We start from the raw sequence: 22,090 nt of genomic DNA, 5'->3' as shown, positions 1-22,090 counted from the left end.
GGCACGGGCAGACCCGAGCATCCGCGCCTCCCACGCTGTGGCTTCGGGGGCGCGACGCCCCCCGCCCGCCACCTCCCGTCGGGGGTGTGAAGCGCGGCCGGTTGTCCCCCCCCCGCCCCCTCCCCCCCGACGGCCCCCAGCGCCGGGCACGGCAATTATCCTAAATGAAAGTTATTGTTCTGCTAATCCCGGGAACAGCTTGCGAGGGGAGATTTGGGTCTTTCTTTAATAACGCAAAGTTAATGCGGAGTCCCCTTGTAATTATCTTTATCAGAAGGACCCTCGGTTAATCTGACCGTCCAGCGGGAAGGCCGGGATCAGGCGGCCCGTGTAAGCCGGTTGTAAATCGGTTCCATAAACAGATGAAGGGAAGGGAGAAAAATAAAATAAAATAAAATAAAATTGCAGCCCAGGTGCAAGACTCTGGGAGCCAAACGGAGGGAGGATGCCAGGCGCCTCCCCACGGCCCCGGGGGGCGACGAGAAGGTCCTGCCCCAAACGGACGGGGCAGGCGGGGAGGGGGGCGCCCCGTCTAGGATACGGGGCCCGCGGCCGGGGGGGCACCCGGGGGACCCGGAGCGGACGGGGAGGGCCGAGGGGAGGGTCCCGAAGGGGGACCCGAGGGGACGGCGGGGAGGGGCCGAGCGGGGGGGCCTGAGGGAGGGGCCCGGGGCCCGAGGGCCGCTAATCCGGGGATTGGGAGCGCCCCCCCGCCGCCCCGGGCCGCGATTGGGGCCGGGCCCGGCGGCGGGCCGATAAAAGGGGCGGCGGGCGGCGGTGCCCGCTCCGGGCTGGGCCAGGCGGCGGCGATGCCGGGCCGGGCGGAGCCGTCGGGGGGCCGCGCGGCGGTGCCGGTGCCGCTTCCCGTCGCGGTGGCGGCGGCCCCGAGCCCGGCGTCGGTTCGCAGCGCCCTCCCCGAGCGGTCGGCGCGTCCGGGAGGAGCGGGGCTGCGGGCCAAGGGCTTCGCCATCACCGACCTGCTGGGGCTGGAGGCCGAGCTGCAGCCCCCCCCCGGGGCCGCCCCCGGGCCCGCCGGCGGCTACGAAGGCGGCGGGGCGCTGGGGCTGGGGCTGGGGCTGCTGTGCGGCTTGGCGGGGCCCGGAGCCCCCTGCCTGCTGCCCGCCCCGCTGCCGCTGCTGCCCGCCCGCGGCCCCCGCCCGGGTCCCCCCGGGCCTCCGCCCGCCGCCCGCCGCCACAAGGAGAGTGCCTCCGGTGAGCCGCCGTCCCCCGCCCGCGGCGCCCTCGGGTCCCCCGGGGGTGGTGGCACCGCGGGGAGCCCTTGACGGTATGGGATGTGACCGTCCTCCCTCCCCCCTCCTCCCCTCCTCCTTCCCCATGCTGCCGCCAGATGAGGACAGCCTGTCCGGGGACGCCAGCGAGCTGAAGATGCCGGCTTCGCAGATCAAGAGGAAGAAGCGGCGGCACAGGTGACCGCCGGCCACCCCCGCTCGTCCTCGTGGGTGTGCCCGCGAGGAGCAGGGCATCCGAGCTGGGGGAGGCGGGGGGGTTGATGCCGTGCCCTGCTCGCCCGGACCCCGTCGCAGGACGCTGTCCGCTCTCCGCAGGACGGTGTTCACGGCCCATCAGCTGGAGGAGCTGGAGAAGGCGTTCAACGAAGCTCACTACCCCGACGTGTACGCCAGGGAGATGCTGGCGGTGAAGACGGAGCTGCCCGAGGACCGCATCCAGGTAGGCGGCTCCTCGCTCCCCGGGGGGCCGCTGGCACCGGCGGTGCTCTGCCGTAGGGCGGAGAGAGTGCGGGCGGCAGGGAGGTGGCGGCACTGGGGGGCTGATCTGGTGGGTGGCAGCCCTGCGCACCGGGGCACGGAGTTGGAACCGGACGGGCTTTAAGGTCCCTTCCAATCCAACCGTTCTGTGATTCTACGACTGCACTGTCCGGGCTCCGAGCGGAAGTGCAGACCAGGGGACGCAGTGCCCTGCTGTTTGGGCAGGAGCTCGGAGCGGTGCAGGAGGTGCAGGCTGCCCCCTAGTTTGCTCACACAGCCCTTGAGGTGGCATTTTAGGGCCCAGTCCTGCCCCGTCGCGGAGCGGCTCATTGGGGTGGGAGTTTGGGCGATGCTCAGGTTGCATCGACGCCGCTGGAGGCTTTAAGTACAAGGAGATGGTGGGGAGAGGGACTCGAGCACCCTCTGCCATCGCCCACGAGTGCGTCACGGACCCCTTTTTCTGCTTACACCAATGGCTTTGCACAGAGGGGCTCCGCAGGCGGGTGGCACGCAGGGGCTGCCCTCGGTGACTCAGGCTGGGGACACCTCCGTGGGTCAGGATCAGCCTCGTGTAACGTCTGCTCCCTCTCCCCCCCTTCCTCTCCTCCCTCACTGACACCCACGTGTGCCTTCCCCCAACACCTCTCTGTGGCTCTGCCCCGGCCACCCTCCCACTGCTGACCCTGCGCGCACCCCAACCCCGCGGCCGCCCCCGGGCGCGCTCCACCACGGCTCGAACGCCCATCTCCTCCCCACCCCACCCCTCCGTGCTCTCCTGGCTGTGACCCCTGAAGGTTTGGTTTCAGAACCGAAGAGCCAAGTGGCGGAAGCGGGAGAAGTGCTGGGGCCGGAGCAGCGTGATGGCTGAGTACGGCCTCTACGGAGCCATGGTGCGGCACTCCATCCCTCTGCCCGAGTCCATCATCAACTCTGCCAAGAGTGGGCTGGTGGGATCCTGCGCCCCGTGGCTGCTGGGTGAGCCTCAGGCAAGAGCGGGACTGGTGGGAGCTGCAGCTGATGGCAGCGTTAGCGCTATGTCAGAGCTTCCCTGGGGCTCCGGTGTAACGAGAATCTGGAACTGTTGGAGTGGGTCCCTGCACACGGCAGGGGGGTTGGAACCAAGTGACCTTTAAGGTCCCTTCTGACCCAAGCCATTCTCTGACTCTGGGGTCCCGCATGGGGGTGACACTTGAAGACTGGGCTGGGATGGGCTGTCACAGCACCTCTCTCCTTGCACATCTTCCCTGCTGAGTGGGAGGGAAACGTACACATTGATCCTGCTGCAAACCATCCTCCGTGGTGCAGAGAGCAGGCTGCAGGGTCTGGGCTGGGGATGGTGGCATGAGTCTTCCTCAGGATGTAAATGTGAGTTGGGGTAGGCAGCAGGAGGGCAGAGCAGCACGCTCCCCTCCGACACTGAGCAGTCCCAGGCAGAAATAAGCAACCGGCCCCTTTGGTTTGCTCTCCCCCCTCCGCAAGGCATGCACAAGAAGTCCATGGAGGTGAGCAGGAAGGCGGAGAGCCAGGAGAAGCCGGCAGATGGCTGGCAAGCGGAGCAGGATGGAGAGGAACTCCAAGGGAAGCAGGCCAGTTCCCAGAGGAGCTCCGAAAAGCTTGGCCCTGCGAAAGATCCCGAAGACACAGCCATCGACCTCTCCAGGACAGCCAAGCAGGAAAAGAGGAGCGTACTGAGACAGTGCATCAACGGGGACCCCAGCACAGAGCAGAAGGACAGGGACCACTGAGCTTGGGCCACCCCGGAAGAGGCCAGAGCTCACAGCTTTCATGGGAGATCAGAATACTTACTGGTTTATTGATATATCTCTATATTTTTTCTGAAATAATTGAACTTTTATCTGAATTCAGGGCATCTTTAAACTGGATACCTTCCTCCCGACTCTATTCCCTCACTTAGCTGTTCACTTCTCAGCAGAGCACAGGTGAAGCCAGGTTGGAGGCTGGGAGAGGTGTCCCAACACAGCCGACAGCAGTGTGAAAATGGGACCATCCTTTGGGCAGCACAGATGGCTGCTCAGGAGAGCCCCCCTTCTCTGGGACGTGTCCCGGGCTATCCAAGAGCACAAAGAGCAGCAGTGCCATGGGAATCGCTCCCATACCCGGGTGCAGAGATAGCGCAGGTCGTGGACGCCTTCTCTGAGCACTTCCAGCCCTGCACAGCACCCATGTGGTGGTTCCCTCTGCTTCGGGCACACGATTCTTCCACCTCAAGGAGCAGCAGGGCTTTTAAACACGGTAGGGTCCATCCTCAGGCTGGTGTAACTCGACCAGTTTATACCTCCTGAGGATCTGGCCTGCCAATGCAGCCTTACCACTGGATTTACACTGTGTAGCTTCCTTAACTCATGTTTGGGAGAAGGGGGTAAAACCGTTTTTGTTTATGCAATGATTTTGTACACTCTTGAATGTTATCTTCCATACTATGCATAATAGAACAGAAAACGAAGCCATAGCACCCTGGAACAATTGAACAGTCTCGGGAACTGACGTAAGAGAATACTTTGTCTGTAAATAGTGTAATGTCAGAGCTTGTTTCTTGGTCGTCCTATATTTATGTCTTAAAAGCACTTTAGTGATCTGGATTTTTGAATGTGGCTGTTCCTGTTTTGTCCACCATTTATTTATTACACACCCGTAAGTAAAATTGTGGCGTATCTTTGGTTTTCATGCTCCACGTTTGTGATTTGTCAGTTTCCCTTTGTTGCATGTCACGGTAGTTGCCAGCTTTGGGAAGATCCTGCACAGATCCATGCCTACACGGAGCTTGGGCGCTCCCCTGAGGCTGTGCAGTTACCCAGGGGAGCAGAGCAGAGCCCTCGTGTTTTCCCCAGAGCTGAGTTCCAGTCCAGCAGACTCTACGTGCCCAAAGGCAACTGCTTATTGCTCGTCAAAGACCCCCGCCAATCCAGAAATGCCCAATGCAGTGGAAGGTGCAGAGTTGGGCCCCGCGTCCCATGTGGTTAAACATAAGGAGCTTGCTTTGGGTTAGGTGGATGGGTGGTGGAAGCACCGGGGCAGGCACCTCAGCCTCCCTGGCAGATGCACTGAGCGGGATGGTGCCGGCAGCCCCACGGTCATCTGCAGCCACGTGAAGGGCGTTGTGGCCATCTAAGTGCTCAGACTTGAGCTGCAACTGGTCCTCCTCTCGCTGCCGCGTTGAGTTGGCCCAGACTTGCACTGTGACAGCTCTCCTGGAACACCTCCAGCTTTCTCCGCTGGCCAAAACCTAACTGAAAATTATCAGGTTTTATTACAATCTGAGTAATCCCAATTTGGAAAGTTTCCTGATGCAGCTCGGCGTGAGCGCAGTCGTGTCATGATGCCGTCACCTGTCCCTGCTGCCAGGATGCTCCTTGCACGCTGGGTGCAGCGTGGAGGGCCGGGGGTGCACAGGGGAAGAGGGCTGGCTGGGAAGAGCAGGGAAATAATGACCTTTAAGGTCCTTTCCAACTTAAGCCATAGATTCTAATAAAAGCAGCATCTGCAGATTTCCTGTTTTTCCCTCCCTCCACTCGGTCGGGCCCTGCTGAGGGGTGGGAGGGAACATATGCGTGGCAAATATAAGCTTTGCAGGAAAAAAAAAGCAAACCAAAACAAACCAACAAATGAAAACCCACACATATGATGGAGTGGGGGAGATCAGTTCATGAAAGGACCAGCCAGGGCTTATTGCAGCAGCAATTAGGCTCGGCGAGAGCCGAGACTTAGCACATTGGAGGCCTAATCCTGCCTGAGCAGCATCTGCAAACCCTTTATTTGGGCCGTGCCACGCTGGCACTGGATGCTCGCAATCATTTTTTTCCCTGCCTTGCCTGCGTGCAGATGGCCTGGCTCCCTGCCTCACACTGGACACAGCGCTGCGAGCCACGAGCATCCGGCTACTGCAATGGGGGGAACACCACGGCCCCGTCCCCATGTGGGCTGCAGAGCTCTGCCGGAGGGGCCTGGTGGGCTCCCAGCTCTCAACTTGTGCTGTGAGGGGAGGTTCGTAGGGAGGGCTGCTGGCCTGAGGCACATTTCATAGAGGCACAGAATGGTTCGGGATGGAACGGACCTCAAAGCCCACGCAGCCCCAACCCCAGCCACGGGCAGAGCTGCCCCCTCCCAGCTCAGGCTGCCCGGGGCTCCATCCAGCCTGGCCTGGAGCGCCTCCAGGAACAGAGCACCACAGCTTCTGTGGGCAGCAGTGCCAGGGCCTCACCGCCTCATAGCGAGGAACTTCTTCCTTCTATCTAACTTAAATCTCTTCTTTTTAGTCTAAAGCCATTCCCCGTTGTCCCGTCACTATCAGAGCACGGAAAAACACCGTCCCTCTCCCGTCCGTGAGCTCTCCCTGGACGGCTGCCCGAGGCGAGCGGTTCCCGGCCGCGGGTCCTCCAGCCCGCAGGGCGGCGAGGCGCCCTCTCTACGCCACCCGGCGGCGCTTCTCTACGGCCCTCGAGGGGGCCCTCCGCGCCTGCGCGCCGCCCTCTCGATGGTGTCGGGGCGGCCTCCATGGCGGTGGCGGTGCTGCGGCCGCTGGACGCGCCGCCGGCGGAGCCGGTGCCGGTGACGGCGCTGCTGTTGGCTCCGCCGCCGATCTGCGCGGCTCTGCGGGGCCGCGGCGGCGGGCTGGTGCTGGCGGTGCGGCCGGCGGGGCGCGTCGGGGCGCAGGCCGTGCTGCTGAGCGCCGTGGCGCTGGAGGCGGGCGGGCGGAGGGGCGCCGAGCTGTGGCTGCGCGGGGCGCTGCTGCGCCGCCTGGGGCTGGCGGCGGGCCGCCGGGTGGCCGTGTGGCCGGTGCGCCGCCCGCCGCCGCTGGTCTGGGTGCTGCTGGGGGCGGCGGCGGCGGCGGGGCGGGCGGGGAGGCCGGCGGGCGGCGCGGTGCTGGCGCGGCGCGGCGAGGCCTTGCCGGGGCCGGGGCCGGGGCCGGGCCCTCTGGTGCTGGAGGCGCGGCCGGCGCTCCAGGGGTTGCTGGGCAACGGCACGCGCGTCGCGCTCGCCGCCCCGCCGCCGCGCGAGGCCGAGGCCGGGCCCGCTCCCGGAGGCGGCGCCCCCTGCCGGCGCCCCGCCGCGCCGCCCCTCGTCTCCCGCTTCGCCGCCGGGCGCGGGCGGGCGGAGGGGCCGCGGCTGCGTGCGGCGCCCCCCTGCGGCGGGGCGGGAGGCGGAGGGGCCGAGGTGTGGGTGAGCCGGCGCGGGCTGCTGGCGCTGGGGCTCTTCCAGGGCGAGTGGGTGCGGGTGAGCGCCGAGGGGGCGGCCCGGCCGCACCTGGCCGCGCTGCTGGCCCGCCCGCCCGCCTGGGACTACCCGCGGGCCGCCCGCCGCCGGCCCCCCGACGGCGCCGCCCTGCTGGCGCCCGCCCTCGCTTTCAACCTGGGCTGCGAGCCCGGCGGCGGGACGCACGTCTGCCTGCGGGTGAGCCCCGGGGAGCGGTGGGGGGCGGGGGGTGAGGCGGCAGGCGCGGGGCGGAAGGATCACGGCGTGCCTCGTCCCCCCGCAGAGGTACGATGGCGTGCCCGGGGCTGCGGAAGGGAAGGGCAGCCGCTCCTTGCTGCCCGTGCCGCCCTTCGCCGCGGAGCTGCACGTCGAGATGGTGTGCTCGCCTGCATACTGCGCCCGAGCCGTGTACGACCGCCTGCTCTACCGGCACTTCCAGACGCCCCGGTGAGCCGCGGCTGCGCGCTTCGTAGATGTCCGCTCACACCGTCGTGGGGACGGGAGCCGGGCGTGGCGATCCTCGGGGGGCCCTTCCAGCTCGGCACGTTCCCCAGTGCCACGATTGAGCTCCCCATGAGCTCACACGGCGCTCCCATCGCGCTCCTCCCTCTGGTCCCAGCTGCTTTCATCCCCCATGCACCCTCAGTCCTTCACTATTCCCAGCTGCAGAATACGGAAAGGTCTGAATTGGTGTTAAGTGCTGTGTTCGTTTCTGTAGAAGCACGTGGTATGGCGTGGATGCACAAGGAGAATTTACCATGTCTCACTGGTGAAGCTCTGGGTTTTTTTGTTGGTTTTTTGTTGTTTTTTGTAGGCTGGTCCAGGAGGGAGACGTCCTCTGTGTGCCAACGTTTGGATGTGCTGAGTTTTTAGATGGAAACGCAGACAAATTCCTCAGGTGAGTGGCAATAAGCTGGTTCTTTTGTACGGATACAAAAAGAGAAAAGGTGCTTTTCTCCTCCTTGAAACAAGACAGTGGGTTCCGTTCTCTTCTGTCCTTGGAGTCCATAGAGCCATAGAGTGGCTTGAGTTGGAAGGGACCTTAAAGATCATCTAGTTCCAACCCCCTGTCAGGACAGGGCTGCCAGCTGAGAGTTTGTCTGCCAGTTATGTTACAGGGAGAGGGAAACATTGGGCTGGGGACGGTTGTAGCTGGTGAGGGGTCTGGAGCACAGGCCTTGTGAGGAGCGGCTGAAGGAGCTGGGATTGTTCAGTCTAGAGAAGAGGAGGCTCAGGGGAGACCTTATTCCTCTCTGTAACTACCTGAACAGAGGTTGTAGTGAGCTGGGGGTCAGCCTCTTCTCTCGTGCAACCAGTGATAGGACGAGAGGACATGGCTTCAAGCTGTGCCAGGGTAGATTCAGGCTGGACGTTAGGAAATACTACTTCTCTGAAAGGGTGGTCAGGCACTGGAATGGGCTGCCCAGGGAGGTGGTGGAGTCACCGACCCTGGAGGTGTTCAAGGAACGTTTGGATGTTGTGTTGAGGGACATGGTTTAGTGAGAACCATTGGTGAAGGGTGGATGGTTGGACTGGGTGATCCTGTGGGTCTTTTCCAACCTTAGCGATTCTATGATTCTATGATTTGTGCACTTAGATGTTCTGCCTTCAAGATGTTGGGTCAACACTTCAGACTTCTTGTTTTTCCTTTAGGTGGCCGGAGCTTTACTTCAAAGTGAGGAAGGTATTAGGCACAGTGGAAGGCATGCAATCTGAGGGTTACCTGGCAGACACCCAAAACACCTCTCTGTATCTGGTAAGCTGTCAGAGCGCAGGGTGGCTGTCCAGAAGGTCTGAGCCTGAGGTTGCTCAATCCATGACAAAGGTGCCTGTGGAGGCTTGCGTCTCCTGCTCTTGAGAAATGGCATTGCAGGACAGACTGTCAGTTGGTCGTTGTCTTTTCTCAACAGATGTTCTACAAAGTGCTGATTTTCTCATAGGTGGGTTCAACAAACAGTGCCGTCCCATCTGCCCCAGCCTATACCAGCCATGAGTTCTGGAGCAGTTTGTCTCCTGCTGGACTTTCTGATGTTGTGAAGGAAATCTGTGATGCTCTTCGGCCTCACCTGACCAGTCAGTGAGTTAAAATTCCTTCCAGCAAACCTCAGGAGAGCTGGGACCTCGGGTCTCGGGTTGTAGCAGGGTGTGAAAGGCACACATCTGATTCTAGCTCTGGTTTTGACTTTGTGTTACAGGGCAGCAGCGCTGAGCGGGGCTGGCAGCGTTCTCCTCTCAGGACCAAGTGGCAGTGGGAAAACGATGGCTGTCAGAGCTGTGTGCAGCTGCCTCAACCTCCACCTCTTCAAGGTACTTCATCCTGCAGTTGATGAGCGGGTTTACCATACTGGGAGGATTTCAGGGATGTTCTTTAAGATAGGAATACCAAGAAGCTGGCAGCTGTGACGTGGGCCTATTCAGAAGCTGCTCCCATGCACTCATGCAGACAAAAGGAGACGAAGTTTGCTGAGCTTAGTAGCTCGCTCTGGCTCAGATTAGGACTGTTGATGGGCATAACTTCAGAGCAAACTTTTGGATGATCCCAAAGGTCTACCTGTTCTGCTGGTCTGTGTCTGAGAATGGCCAGAAACAGACAATTAGGGAGAGTATATAAAAATAGACCAAGCACCAGGAGTTGTTTTCCCTGGTGTGTACCTTCCAGTGCCCAGGAATCAGTAATTTTGAGGTCTTACATCGCAGAGGTTGCCTTTATACCTTTCTTTAATAACTGTTATGTGACAGTATAACTTACTTTATAGCTATGATGTTGTGGGGTTGTGTTATAGTAGATTTCATTTCATTGGATAGGTTATTGAGTTAATACTACATAGGTCATTCTGAAAGTAACGTATCCTGTTTGTTTCCATGGAGATTAAATACAAAGAGCACGGTAACACCATTTGGTAGAGCAGATTCTCAGCTACAAAACACTGTTTTTCAGCACAGTCACCACGATTAGCAATGTATGCATTTTCAGCAGTGATGAACAAGAGTTTGCATGCCACACTTGTGCATATCTGCACCAGCGAAGGTGACCTGTTTCACAGCTGCTGTGAAGGCATCATTGCTAGGAGAATGTTCCCCACACAGTTTATCTTTCATTGGCCCAAACAGATGGAACTCAGGAAGTGCCAAATCTGGACTATACAGTGGTTGCGATAGGACAGTCCAGCAGTGTGGAAGGTGTGCTCCATGGTCTTTAAACTGGTATGGGGCCTGGCATTATTGTGTTGGGAGAGAAAGATTGTTGTCTTTGGCCTGGCTCTGGAAGTTTGAGCCTTCAGCTTAGTCAGTGTCACGATGTGGTGGTCAGAGTCAGTGGTTCATCCAGGTTCCAGGAAATCCAGAAGGATCGCCCCTTTCCTATCCCAAATGACACTGCACATCACTTTACCCACCGGGTGCTGTGTCTGGAACTTTTTCTTCGGTGGGGAATTCACGTGTCACCACTCCAGGGACTGCTGTTTTGACTCTGTCTTGTAGTGGTGGCACCACATCTTGTTACTGGTAATGGTGTGAACCAGGAAACTGTTGCCATCAGCCTCGTACTGATTCAATAGGTCTTGACTAACTTGCTTACAGTGTTCTTTCTGTTGCTGCGTGGGCATTCACCGGACCCACCTGGCATAAATTTTGCAATGTTCCAACACTGCTGCCATTGTTTCCAATGCACTGAAGCCAGTATTCAGCTCCGTACAAGGTTCCTTGATCGTAATCCACCGATCTGTGCAGATGAGCTGATCGAGATGCTCTTCATTTTGTGGTGTGACAGCTGTGCACTGCTGTCCAGAATTTGGCTTTGTCTTTCACATCACTGTCACCACTGCTGGAATGCACCACCCACCACCTCACTGTGCTCCCATCTGCTGTTTGGTCTCCATAAACGTTCAGCGAGCATCAGTGAATGTCAGTGAGTGCCATTTTTTCCACATTGAGGAGTTCAGCTCCACACCTTTGCTCCATACACACACTTCCATGTCAGACACCGTTGTGTCAGACTGCCCCTCTGCTGCCATCTGTCACACAGCAACAGCACGTAACGGGATATTGTCCTGAATCTGCTTCAAAATGTCACTGCCTTGAAAAGAGCTGCGATGTAACTGTGTTCCCATTCACTGTCCTTCCTCCTAAGAGCAAAAAGCCCCAGAATCTTCCATAGCTATGCTTGGATTTGGGAAGGGGAACATCAAAATTATCTATCTTCAGAAAAAGAGAACCAGGGAAGATAACAAAGTCCTTACATCTGCTGTGGAGGTGAATGAGAGACACTCTAACATACAGTGAGGCTACTGCAGAGATCACGTAGGGATGGGCTTGAAAAAAGTAATTTGAAGACAGAAGAGGGAAGCAGGGATATGACTGTCACTGGAAAACAAGAGGCATCCTTCAAAGGACACAAAGCTGTAGCAGGTTAGAGTGGAGGATGGAGTTGGCAAAGAGGAACACGACTCTGAGGGACTTAAAGTTTCCATATGCTTACTGGAATTCCTGTCCTGTAAACCTCCACAGTTTCTTAAAGGTGTTACACCAAGCATGTGGTGAAGGTAACTTGACTGATACAGTCTACTTGGATTTTGAAGAGGCTCTTGGGGATACCGAGTGGTAGCGAGAAGGTCCTGGTGTGGACAGTGCAGGTGAAAGATGTAGAACAGGATGGGGATAGCTGGTGAGTCTTCACAGCCAACAGTGGACCTCTGCAGCTGTCTGGACTGGGAGCGTATTCAGAAATGACCTGGGAAAAGAAGGTGAACTGGGACATGATGGTCTGTTAGTAACCAAGTTATTAAATGTAAGAGGAAGGTGGACAGTCCTTGGCCTAGAGGAGAGCTGTAGTGAGGCAAGATGACTCAGCAGCAAAGCAGCAGATAAAAGTCACTGTAGGTAGCTGAACTGAAAAACAATGAATTTCTGACTCCCATGCTAAGTCACGGCCTGAACCAGTGACTGAGCACATGGTGGGAAGGCAGGGCCAACCCAGAGGAGCTCAGGTGCACGCAATGCACCTGGCCTCATTTAAGGATTGGCAGTAGAGACAAGGGTATCTCGCTGGAGATCCCTACCTACCTGAGGCCTTCCAAAGGTAAGCAGCTTTTTTCCTTCATTTCTGCATCAGTGGCTGCTGTGTTTGGGCTTATCCTCATTTGCTGCAGCTAAAGGCTTTGCCACCCCGCTATTATTGCTGTATTTTCCATCACATGACAGTATTACACTCCCACCAGTCAGGATCAAGAGTTTTGTTTTTTTATCAGTGGCTCCCTGAAGACTTTGGCTTTGTTCTCCGTGTATGTAAAGAATCTGAACATACTTTAGGAAGCAAACCAGAGAGTAGATGCTGCTTCTGTGGAAATCTGTTGCTACGAATCAAATATCATCCACCGTTGTAGTCTCCCCATATCAAAAACATAAAGCTGAACTGGAAAGGTCCTGAGGAGGTCACTGAGGAAGATCAGTCTAGAGCAGTTTCTGTGTGATGAGAAGCTGAAGAGACTCTTCAGCTGGAGAAACAAAGATCTTAAGGATGAGTTTGATAGACGTTTACAAGATCTTGGGCGATCAGCAGAGTGGAAAGTGTTTGATTTTCTGTCTGTGCTGGGACGAGGCCTGAGGCTGACAGGTGAAGCTAACAGGAGGCAGGTTATGTTTGGGTGCACTGTGGCAATGCCACATCCTGGTAAGTGGTCTCAGGTTCTAGCAGGACGTGCTAGACATGTCTGATTATAGCTCTGGTTTTGACTTCGTGTGCCTCATTTAAAGGCTAACACTGCTGAATCCAGTGTTACGTGCTGTCCATCTAGTTCTCTTGTTCCAGTTTTTACAACACTTCTGTAGTGCATAGAGGCTTTCCCAGGGATGATTTGTCATTTCCTGGTGTGACCTCTCAGCACCAGGAGGCAGCAGTGCGTGTTTCTAGCAGTGCTCAAGCTATTGTTTGAGGCTTGTCTCTGCTTTTTGGAGGACTCTTCCAGTGTTTGCCTGTAAACAACTGCTCTGGTCTTTTAACCACCCATAACTTCCCCCCACCCCCCCTTCTACCTTTCTCTTGCACTTAGAATTTGATGTGGCACTGGGTTGAATAGTTTCCTGAGCTTTCCCCTCTGCTCTTTGTTCTGAAACACCTTGCTTGGCTTCTTTGACAGCTTAAATTGCCTGAGCCATACCATCTATGTATTTCATTGACTCTTCCAGTCCCTTGGCCTCAGCTCTTTCAGACAAGAGCCTTTTCTCCCCTTGCAGAGAAACACAAAGCTGCTCTTTTTCCATGCCAGATGATCCTAACGTGTCAATTCTGTGTGTCTGGGAAGAGTCCGCTTAGATCCCTTCTCATCTCTCAATTGTCTGTGGAACGTTTTGCAGCAGCGAGCATCGCCTTCTGTCCCCCGGCAGTCTGCGTTGCTTCCCCTGCAGACTGTGTTGTGTGTCTTGCAGGTTGATTGTGTTAGTTTGTGTGGTGACACCAGTGCAGCTACAGAGGAGAAAATACACATGGCCTTTGCCCAGGCCCAGCAGTATCATCCCTGTGTACTTCTACTGAAAGACATAGAGGTGCTTGGCAGAGACCGGGACAGGCTAGGAGAGGACGCCAGGGTCATCGCTACTCTGAGGCAGCTGCTCCTGGACAGAGACCCAGCTCAGAGGTAAGGACCTTTATGCTCTGGACACCAAGGGTGATTCATTACTTCTGCTGTTCCTAGGTCAGCAGTCACTGTTGCATAATGTCTTTTGTTGCTACCACATTCTGTTTTGGTTTTAATCCAGTGGAGACTCTCCTAGACTTGGTTTGTTCACTTCAGTGAGGCTTGCTCTTCCAGCTCAGTGGCATCAGTGGCTGGGGAAGCCAAGAGGCCTTATTGTCTAAAGTTGGGACAGTGATAGGACAAGGGGAAATGGTCTTAAAGTGAGACGGGGGAGGTTTAGGTTAGGTATGATATCAGGAGGAAGTTTTTTACCCAGAGAGTGGTGATGCACTGGAACAGGTTGCCCAAGGAGGCTGTGGATGCCCCATCCCTGGAGGCATTCAAGGCCAGGCTGGATGTGGCTCTGGGCAGCCTGGTCTGCTGGTTGGCGACCCTGCACGTAGCAGGGGGGTTGAAACTCGATGATCACTGTGGTCCTTTTCAACCCAGGCCATTCTATGATTCTGTGATTCTGCCTTTGTTCAGGTAAGAAAAGCTGGCATGTTTGTTGTGACCATTGGAGAGTGATTTGATGTGGGTGATGGGAGTGGGGGGAGAGAGTTTTCCACAGAGCTTTCCCCCTTTCTCAGCAGCCACCCTGTCCTGGTGATTGGCACAACCTGCAAGCCCCAGGATGTTCCTACAGATGTGCAGACTGCTTTCCTTCACGAGGTGAAAATTGAGGCCCTTTCAGAAGACCAGAGGAGGGCGATGCTGAGCATGCTGACTGCCAGTCTTCCCCTGGGCAAAGAAGTGAGCCTAGCCAAGCTGGCCCGCAGGACTGCAGTGAGTGAAACCACAGTGGTGTGTGGAGAGGGGCAGCCTTGTGATGTGGCAGGTCAGGAGTGCTGGGCCAACCTCCTGTGTCTGGCCATGGAGGAAAGGGGCACTTCCCACAGCACAGTCACTGTCTTCAGTGGGAATCTCTGTTCCTCACACCTCAACTCTAACAGAAGATTTCTAGTGCCTAAGGACTCTATGCTTTTTCAGATGTGCTAGTTCTGCTAAAAGGTAATGAAAAGAAAAACACAACAAACAACACCAAAACAAACTAGAGACTTTAAACAGAGCACAGAAACTCAGAGAACAGCTCTGCAAGGAATCTTGCCCCTTTTATAGCCTGGCTGGAGCTGTGCTCGGGGATTGAACTGATGCTGTTTGTTTCCACATTCACAGGGTTTTGTGCTGGGAGATTTCTGTGCCTTGCTGTCCCACAGCAGCCGGGCTGCTTGTACCCGCATCCAGGCCTTGAGGTAGCACAGGCAGTTTGGCAGGAGGCAGGGAGGGTGGGGATGCAGTGAGCCTGACAGCTCTGGGAGTGGGGCAGTGCCTGAGCGCTCCAGCTCTCCCTTTCTCTTTCCTTACCAGTTTTCCAGGTGGATTGAATGAGGAAGTGGAGAGAGATTTTTGCACTGCTGGCTTCCCAGTCCTCGAGGAGGATTTTAACGTTGCACTCGACCAGCTTCACGATGCCCATTCACAGGCAGTGGGAGCCCCAAAGGTAGGATCCTGGAAGTGGGATTGGTTTTCTAAAGCTCTATGGCTCAAGATACCTCTCACAGGCCTCACCAGGCTGGCACATGCCCTACCACGTTGCTTCCTGCTGTCTCATTCCACGTATTCCCCCAGCCGTGGAAAAAAGTCCAGCTGTGCTTTTTGACCTCGTTGGTTTTGAATTTGGCCAGGGAAGCTCTTGCAGATGTAATTGGAGACTGCTTCATCAACTAATACAGTAGGGATGCCAGGCTGTGTAGTTCAGCCTTTCAAAAGGTAAAGGTAAGCAGTGGGCTGGCTGCCTTGTTGAGGCTGAAGCCACCTGCCATTATAGGAGTGGAGAGGGTATGGCACAAGCTGGAGATGGAGTTTCCCTACATGCTCAAGAAGCTTTAAACTTGGTCTGCGACCTTGGCCACAGCTCAAGCTGGATTTTCTGACAGCCGGGCGGTCTGAAGGTGGGGGATTCCTCAGGGAAAGGGACATGAAGTGTGAGAGAGAGCCAATTGAGTTAGCTTCTCAAGGGGAGCACAGTCTGCCTCTGGTGGCTCAGGATCAAGGAAACAGCATCTGAGTTGACCATTTCTGCTGGGTAACGTGGTATTGGGACCAAGCTAAATGAGCAGAGCCTCATCTCCACTCTCAAGCTCCAGTTGTTGGGCTCAGCACAGGACTCAAAATGCTGCCTCAGAGCAGTTATTCATGCACTTTCTCCAGCTGCCCATTTGTAGTCCTGCCCAAGCAGGGTATCTCCTTGCTGATGTCGTCATCTGGAAGCTACTCCAGGACTGTTCAGTACCTCATAAACGAATGAATTAAATGAGCTCAGCTTTGGGGCGTTTGCCAAGTTCACTGTGAGACAAATAATAACTTCAGACTGTGCTCAGCAGTGAGCTGTGTGAATGGGAGCTAATTTTGTTTGCATTTTACAGTCCCTTAACAATTTCTTAGTAGTTGGCCGTGGTTCAAAAAGCCCATTAGCAGACCTCAACGTGCATGATTTTCAGTTCCATGCTTACTTTTACTGCTTATTTGCACGTTTGTTTGCAGTTGAAGGAACGTCAGCTCGAGCCTCCAAGAAAAAGTGAATTTCAGACTTCAGTTGCTAGCAGCATCTGCAACGTGTCTTAGAGTTATGATGTATTCCTTTGAAAACAACCTTGCTGCCATTTTCCAGCACTTGTATCTGTAGAGTTTTTCCTAGGGAAGCAGCATAAGCAAGAGTGTGGGGGAGAAGACAACTGTTCTGCTCATCTGCAGTGGGGAAAGAGGGCCTGTGACCTTTTGCTTTAAAAGATTTTCTTCTAGAAGTCCTTATCTTGCCTGTCCTGATTTTTCAGTGGAGTTGCTGGACAGTTGGAATAGTAGCACGATAATGTCATCTCAAGTAGCAAAAGAAGGAGTGCCGAATTGGCCAAGGGGCAAAGAATTCTGCTTTGGCTATTTTTAACCCTGCTGTTTGTGCTGACACCTGTTCAGCACCCAGCCAGCAGCTGGGGGGAAGAGTCTGGGGGCTTTGCTTTCCCTGCATGTTCCTAGGAGAGCTGCTCTGACTGGAGATCTCTCCCACAGGCTGTGGCATTCTGGCTATTTCTAAAGCTTTTGAGTAGCATTCTCCTCCAAGATTGCTTTACTCGGCATGAAATAACAGAGGTGGCATGTGTCACCCATCTCAGGTTTGCTGTCTTTCCTCTTGTTGCAATGATCCCTTGCGTGCCTGCAAGGGATCAGCGCATCCCTTGCATCCTTGTCTACTACTTGTAAGCATCTATGGATTTTGTTCCTGTATTTCCCCTTCAGAAGCATCTAGTTTTCTGCACGGTGTCCTCCAGGATGTTTCTGCTTCACACCATCCTTTACATGACAGAGGTTCTAGTAGCTCAGGTTTTGTCACTCTAATGAAGCCCTTGCTCGGTCTGACCATCCTGGGGGACAGGGTGTGCTGAACACAAGTATAGAGTCATAGAATCGCTAAGGTTGGAAAAGACCCACAGGATCACCCAGTCCAACCATTTGCCCTTCACCAATGGTTCTCGCTAAACCATGTCCCTCAACACAACATCCAAACGCTCTTTGAACACCTCCAGGGTCAGTGACTCCACCACCTCTCTGGGCAGCCCATTCCAGTGCCTGACCACCCTTTCAGAGAAGTAGCACACAGTCGCTAGGTTCAGGTTTCCTTATTTATTCATTTTTACCTTCCCCCATGTCCCTAAGGCTGTGTCTGCAGTGGAGTTCTCCTCTCAAGGTTGCAGGCAGACATTACAACTGTTTTTTATTTTGTTCACGGGCGATAGGAGGTGCAGTGGAGAATCAGAAAAGGCTGCAGGTTGCCTGGGGAGATGTGTGGCTTGGTTTCACTGTTGCAGCACTCAAGAGAGGATGGGGAATCTCACATAAGGGATAGCTGGGCAGTGTGGTGTGTGGCTGATTTGCTGTGTGGCCAAATGATGACTAATACCCCACTGGAGCCAGAGCTAAACGAGCAAGCTCAGGAAGAAATGCTGACAGGGACTCTGACTCTCGTGCAGATCCCCTCCGTGTCCTGGCAGGACGTTGGTGGGCTCCACGAAGTGAAGAAGGAGATCCTGGACACTATCCAGTTGCCCCTGGAGCACCCGGAACTGCTGTCACTGGGTCTGTGCCGCTCTGGTCTGCTGCTGTACGGACCTCCTGGGACAGGGAAGACCTTGTTGGCAAAAGCTGTGGCAACCACGTGCACCATGACATTCCTTAGGTGAAGAGTGGGGTCTTGCAACAGGACTTTCTCCTGGCTGTGTATGGGATGCTCTAACCTGTTCCCTTTTCTCCTCCTTCACAGTGTGAAAGGGCCGGAGCTCATCAACATGTATGTTGGACAGAGTGAGGAGAACGTGCGTAATGGTGAGCAGAAGCATCCCAGTCCTGCATGAGGCAAGAGGGTCCGTTCTGTGGTGCTGGAGGGGGAGGAGGGAGTGCTAGAATTGTTTCTCCAGACTCCCATCCACAGCTGCCAGCAAGGGCATAAATCCATTGCCTACTACACCATGTCTGTTCCCTGCTTCTTACATGCTCTGCTCCTTCCAGTCTGTCTTTGGTGTTCCTGATGGGGCAGCAGCCCCTCAGAGACGTAACTGAGCCTTGGGACCCCTCAGACAGGAGCATAGGTGGTGGTGTGCCAATGGGCAGCCGATTTCCATCTACAGCTCTTTGCTGGTGACCACTTCTCTGAGTGTTTCTCACCTTGTGTGCTCTTGTCTCCTCCCAGTGTTTGCCAGAGCCAGGGCAGCTGCTCCCTGCATTATCTTCTTTGATGAACTGGATTCTCTGGCCCCAAATCGTGGGCGGAGTGGAGATTCAGGAGGTGTCATGGACAGGTGAGTGAGCACAGCCTGTCCTTGGGAAAGCAGGCGTGCCTTGCCTGCCTGGGGATATACGGGATGGCCCAGCGACACAGAGGTCATCCCAATTCTTTATCTCATTTTTTTTTTTTCCCCTCCTGTCTCCCTTCAACTCTGCATGGCCTGTTGCCTCTGGTCATTGCTGTTTGCATTGCAGCAGATTCCTGATTGCCCAAGCTCATTGTGCAAACACTGGTTAAAATTGGGCAGCCATGGAAGCAGTTGGAGGAGGCAAACTATTCCCTTTGACCTCTCCAAGGTTATCCTTCAGACCCCTGCTTTGCTGTCTTATTAGCTGCTATTTCCCTGAGGTGGGAAAGTTTTCAGCTGCCTCTGTTAGGAGCAAAGCAGGTACAGCTTGATGATATCCAGAAACAGTAATTTCCCCCAGGGGTCTTCTGTTGGGCTTATCGTCCCTATCCAATCTCTCCCTCCATTCCTGAGGGGTTCTGCAGCGCTTTCCAGTGATGCCATTTGCTCTTAGCATCCATCAGTGGCTCATGAAGGAGTGGTTATGGTGCCTGTTGGTTGTTCCAGGTGATTCCAGAGCCCAGTGGAGATATCCCTATGTCAGGAGGTCTGTGCAGCACTGAAGTACTTTGTTGCCAAACCATTACAGGCCCTGCAGTTGCAGAACGGGATCTGTACTGTGCTGCTCGCTGCCCTGAGGATAGGTTGGCAGCATCAGTACCTGCCGGGGCGTCCCCAGCATTGATGATGGGTCAGTGTTGCAGCTGAATCTGCTGGGCAGTACCACATAGCAGGGACAGTTAGGATTAGTGGGAACATCTGGGTGCAGAACCTTACCCAGAGCCATGCATGTCTGCCTGTGTTTGGCCTGTGTTGTCAGTGTCTGATAGCAAGTTACAAGCATGTGAAGCAGTGATGGTGATGGCTTGTCAAGGCCTAGTTCTGAGTGTCATATCTCACTCCCTGCAGAGTTGTCTCACAGCTCCTGGCTGAACTTGATGGCCTCCATTCCAGCAGAGAGGTATTTGTCATTGGAGCTACCAACAGGCCTGACCTCCTGGACCCAGCTCTGCTCAGGCCAGGCAGGTATGTCCTACCCTGCCTTGCTCTGGGGCAGGTTTCTTGAGCACCTTGGACAGTGGTGAGCTGGACTGTGTCCCCACCAGGACCTCTTCTGGAGGGCTGCCTCCCAGCCTGTCCTCATGGCTGTGATTTGCCTGTCCTGGGAGAGGACTTTGTACCATCCACCCTTGTTGGACCCCATGTGGTTCCCATCATTCCATTTCTCCACCTTGCCAAGGTCCCTCTGAAGAGTAGCCTTGACCTCCAGTGTTTCGTCTGCACCCCTCATCCCCAAAAAGTTTTCCATCTTCCAAGGACTTGACATCCAAAGCAGCTGCCCCAGGGCCCTCTTTTGGTTGCCACCCGTGGCCTGTTCTTGATGGTCTCTTTTCTCTGCTGACAGATTTGACAAGCTGGTCTATGTGGGCGTAAATGAAGACCGGGAGTCACAGCTGCAGGTGCTGAGTGCTGTCACCAGGAAGTGAGTGACCCTGTTCTCTTGCAGCACCCTTCCACTGCTTTCCAATGGGTAGCAGCCTTCCTGGGGCTGATGTGCAGTGTGCTCCAGCTTGGCCTTATGTCTGAGTGCTGCGGAGTGTCTGCATCACTGTTGGGCAGCCAGGAGGTAGGGAGGGTGAGAGGGTAAGGTAAATCCAGAAGCAGAACTGGAGCTGAGCTCGCTCAGGAGCATTTATGGAGCGAGAAAGGCAAACTGCACAATCTCACTGTGAATGTGCACCCCAGCAGCTGGGTGAGCAGCAGAGCAACTGGGAATCTGCCTCTGCAGGGCCTTTGTGCAGGGGATAGCTGTGGTCGCTGCTGCTTTGAAGGATGGGCTGGAAGGAGAGGTGACAGCACAGGCTGGCTGTGTGCACATTCCACGCCATGTGGCTTGGCAGCCATGCCCTCCAGCAGCGGGCTGTAGGAGGCTCACTGTCTGCAGCGTGACTGCGATGGGGTGGTTTGGTGTCCCAGTGGTTAGTGCTGTCTGTAATTAAATGTTGTTATTCAGCCCTTGCTGTAGGCTGTTCACAGGTGTGTAGAGCACTTAATTTCCCTGAGTGAGATCTCAAGTTGCCTTTGATCCTACTCGGCAGGAGAGAGGACATTACTGTGGGGTCGTTGCAAAGAAATGACTGGTTTAAAAAAGTAAACAACAAAAAAGTACTACAACCAAACATAGAATCAACCAACCAAGCAGAACCCTTTGATTTTTTCTGAAGCACAAAGAGCAGAGTCCAGAAGTTGCTAAACACAGGGCGTGACTCTGTGGCCTGTGATCCCTCCTGCCCAGCTACTCTGGCTGCTGCCTGTCTCCCAGACTCTCAGCACCTGCGGCTTTATTTCTTGACAGGTTTAAACTGGATCCTTCTGTGAACCTCAGCAGCATCCTAGAAGAATGCCCGGCTCAGCTGACGGGAGCTGATATCTACTCACTGTGTTCAGATGCCATGATGTGTGCTGTCAAACGCAAGGTGGAATGGATCGAGGAGGGTAGGAGCCCAGCCCTTCCTCACCCCATGTGTTGGAGCTGCCCAGCACAAGGACAGAGGGCAGTTAGCACTGCTATAGCAGTAGCTGGGCTTGGAGGGAAGAGCCCCGATGGCTCTGGGCCATCTCTGAGTGCAAGGCTGTGGGTTGCTAGCAGGTGCTTTTGCCATATGACTCTGCACCTTGCGTGGCCAGAGGAGAGAGGCAGTTTTCTTTCCCCTTCCCTGTTTGGAAAAAAGGCTGGAGGCACTACTGGCTGCCCTTGTGCTTTGCTTTCAGATTTTTCTCATTCTTTCTTACCCAGGGTTGGATACAGAGAGCTCTGCTCTCATACTCACCATGGAAGACTTCCTGCAGGCTGCTGCGAGGTTGCAGCCATCAGTCTCTGAGCAGGAGCTCCTCAGGTACAAACTCATCCAGCAGAAGTTTGCTGCCTGCTAATAAGGCTCAGGCGCGTTGGGACTGGAGGAGCAAAGGGACGATGTGCTAAGGGGCGTGAGAGAACTGGGGCAGTAACACTCACCTGCTACCCTCCCCTTGCTCCTGCTCCTCCTTTTTTTAACCTTGGCATTAAAAATGGCCATTCGGTTTTGTCAGCCAAAGCCTTGTGCAGGCACTGACCTGCTGGGGAATTCTGTAACAGCCCCTCTGCTGTAAGGGGAGCAGCAGCTGGCTGCCAGGAGCATGGTGGGAGGACAGAGTACTGACAGGGAAGCAAGGCCAAGGCTGTACTGGGTGGCAGTAGTCACCTGTTGGAGTGGCAGCCCCCATTGTGGGGTGCTGGCTGGAGTACAGGGCTGCCACAGGGCGGTGCTGCTGCCGTGGGCCTGGCCTTGCCCTGAACTCTACAAATAAATACAGGTTTCTGCTTCAGCTTTCAGCACTCGTGCTCACTTGCTGGGGGCTTGGGAAGGGCTGTGCCAGCCCAGGCTGGGCTGTGTATCACAGAGAAACTAGTGGTTGGGGAGGTGCAAGGCTGGGGCTGCCCTTGTCCATTCAGCACAGGGTGCCGCCAGGATGAGATGCAATGGGGACAAGTCCAGCAGAGGAAATTGCCACCAGGTAGTAGGCAAAATCTGGCCCA

At 55.5% G+C, this 22,090-nt stretch overlaps 2 protein-coding genes across 5 annotated transcripts; both read left to right on the top strand.

Moving 5' to 3' along the window:
- Nucleotides 1-788: 788 nt before the first annotated feature.
- On the top strand, nucleotides 789-4,419 carry VSX1 (visual system homeobox 1). Of its 2 annotated transcripts, none has more exons than XM_040696764.2 (5): nucleotides 789-1,212; nucleotides 1,349-1,427; nucleotides 1,566-1,689; nucleotides 2,534-2,702; nucleotides 3,207-4,419. In XM_040696764.2, exons 1-5 carry the CDS (start codon nucleotides 810-812, stop codon nucleotides 3,470-3,472), a joined length of 1,041 nt encoding a protein of 346 aa, XP_040552698.1. In that variant the 5' UTR covers nucleotides 789-809; the 3' UTR covers nucleotides 3,473-4,419. The 2 variants fall into 2 exon arrangements, with proteins under 2 accessions (XP_040552698.1, NP_990100.2); NM_204769.2 differs by having other exon boundaries at nucleotides 2,522-2,702.
- Nucleotides 4,420-6,210: 1,791 nt separating this feature from the next.
- PEX6 (peroxisomal biogenesis factor 6) lies at nucleotides 6,211-21,879 on the top strand. 3 transcript variants are annotated; one of them, XM_025149028.3, is made up of 17 exons: nucleotides 6,211-7,136; nucleotides 7,222-7,385; nucleotides 7,753-7,836; nucleotides 8,592-8,694; nucleotides 8,879-9,015; nucleotides 9,134-9,245; nucleotides 13,362-13,570; nucleotides 14,203-14,395; nucleotides 14,786-14,862; nucleotides 14,978-15,110; nucleotides 17,635-17,840; nucleotides 17,925-17,986; nucleotides 18,351-18,459; nucleotides 19,423-19,539; nucleotides 19,919-19,996; nucleotides 20,870-21,009; nucleotides 21,311-21,879. In XM_025149028.3, the coding sequence occupies exons 1-17, from the start codon at nucleotides 6,240-6,242 to the stop codon at nucleotides 21,445-21,447; spliced, it is 2,958 nt and encodes a 985-aa protein (XP_025004796.1). In that variant the 5' UTR covers nucleotides 6,211-6,239; the 3' UTR covers nucleotides 21,448-21,879. The 3 variants fall into 3 exon arrangements, with proteins under 3 accessions (XP_025004796.1, XP_015139036.2, XP_040554148.1); XM_015283550.4 differs by having other exon boundaries at nucleotides 14,200-14,395; XM_040698214.2 differs by lacking the exons at nucleotides 14,203-14,395; nucleotides 14,786-14,862.
- The last annotated feature ends 211 nt before the right edge of the window (nucleotides 21,880-22,090 follow it).

The sequence above is a fragment of the Gallus gallus genome, chromosome 3 (genome assembly GCF_016699485.2).
Source record: "Gallus gallus isolate bGalGal1 chromosome 3, bGalGal1.mat.broiler.GRCg7b, whole genome shotgun sequence".
Classification (NCBI taxonomy): Eukaryota; Metazoa; Chordata; class Aves; order Galliformes; family Phasianidae; genus Gallus; species Gallus gallus.
Note: the sequence above shows the minus strand (reverse complement) of the source record. Positions and strands in the feature narration are given on the sequence as shown.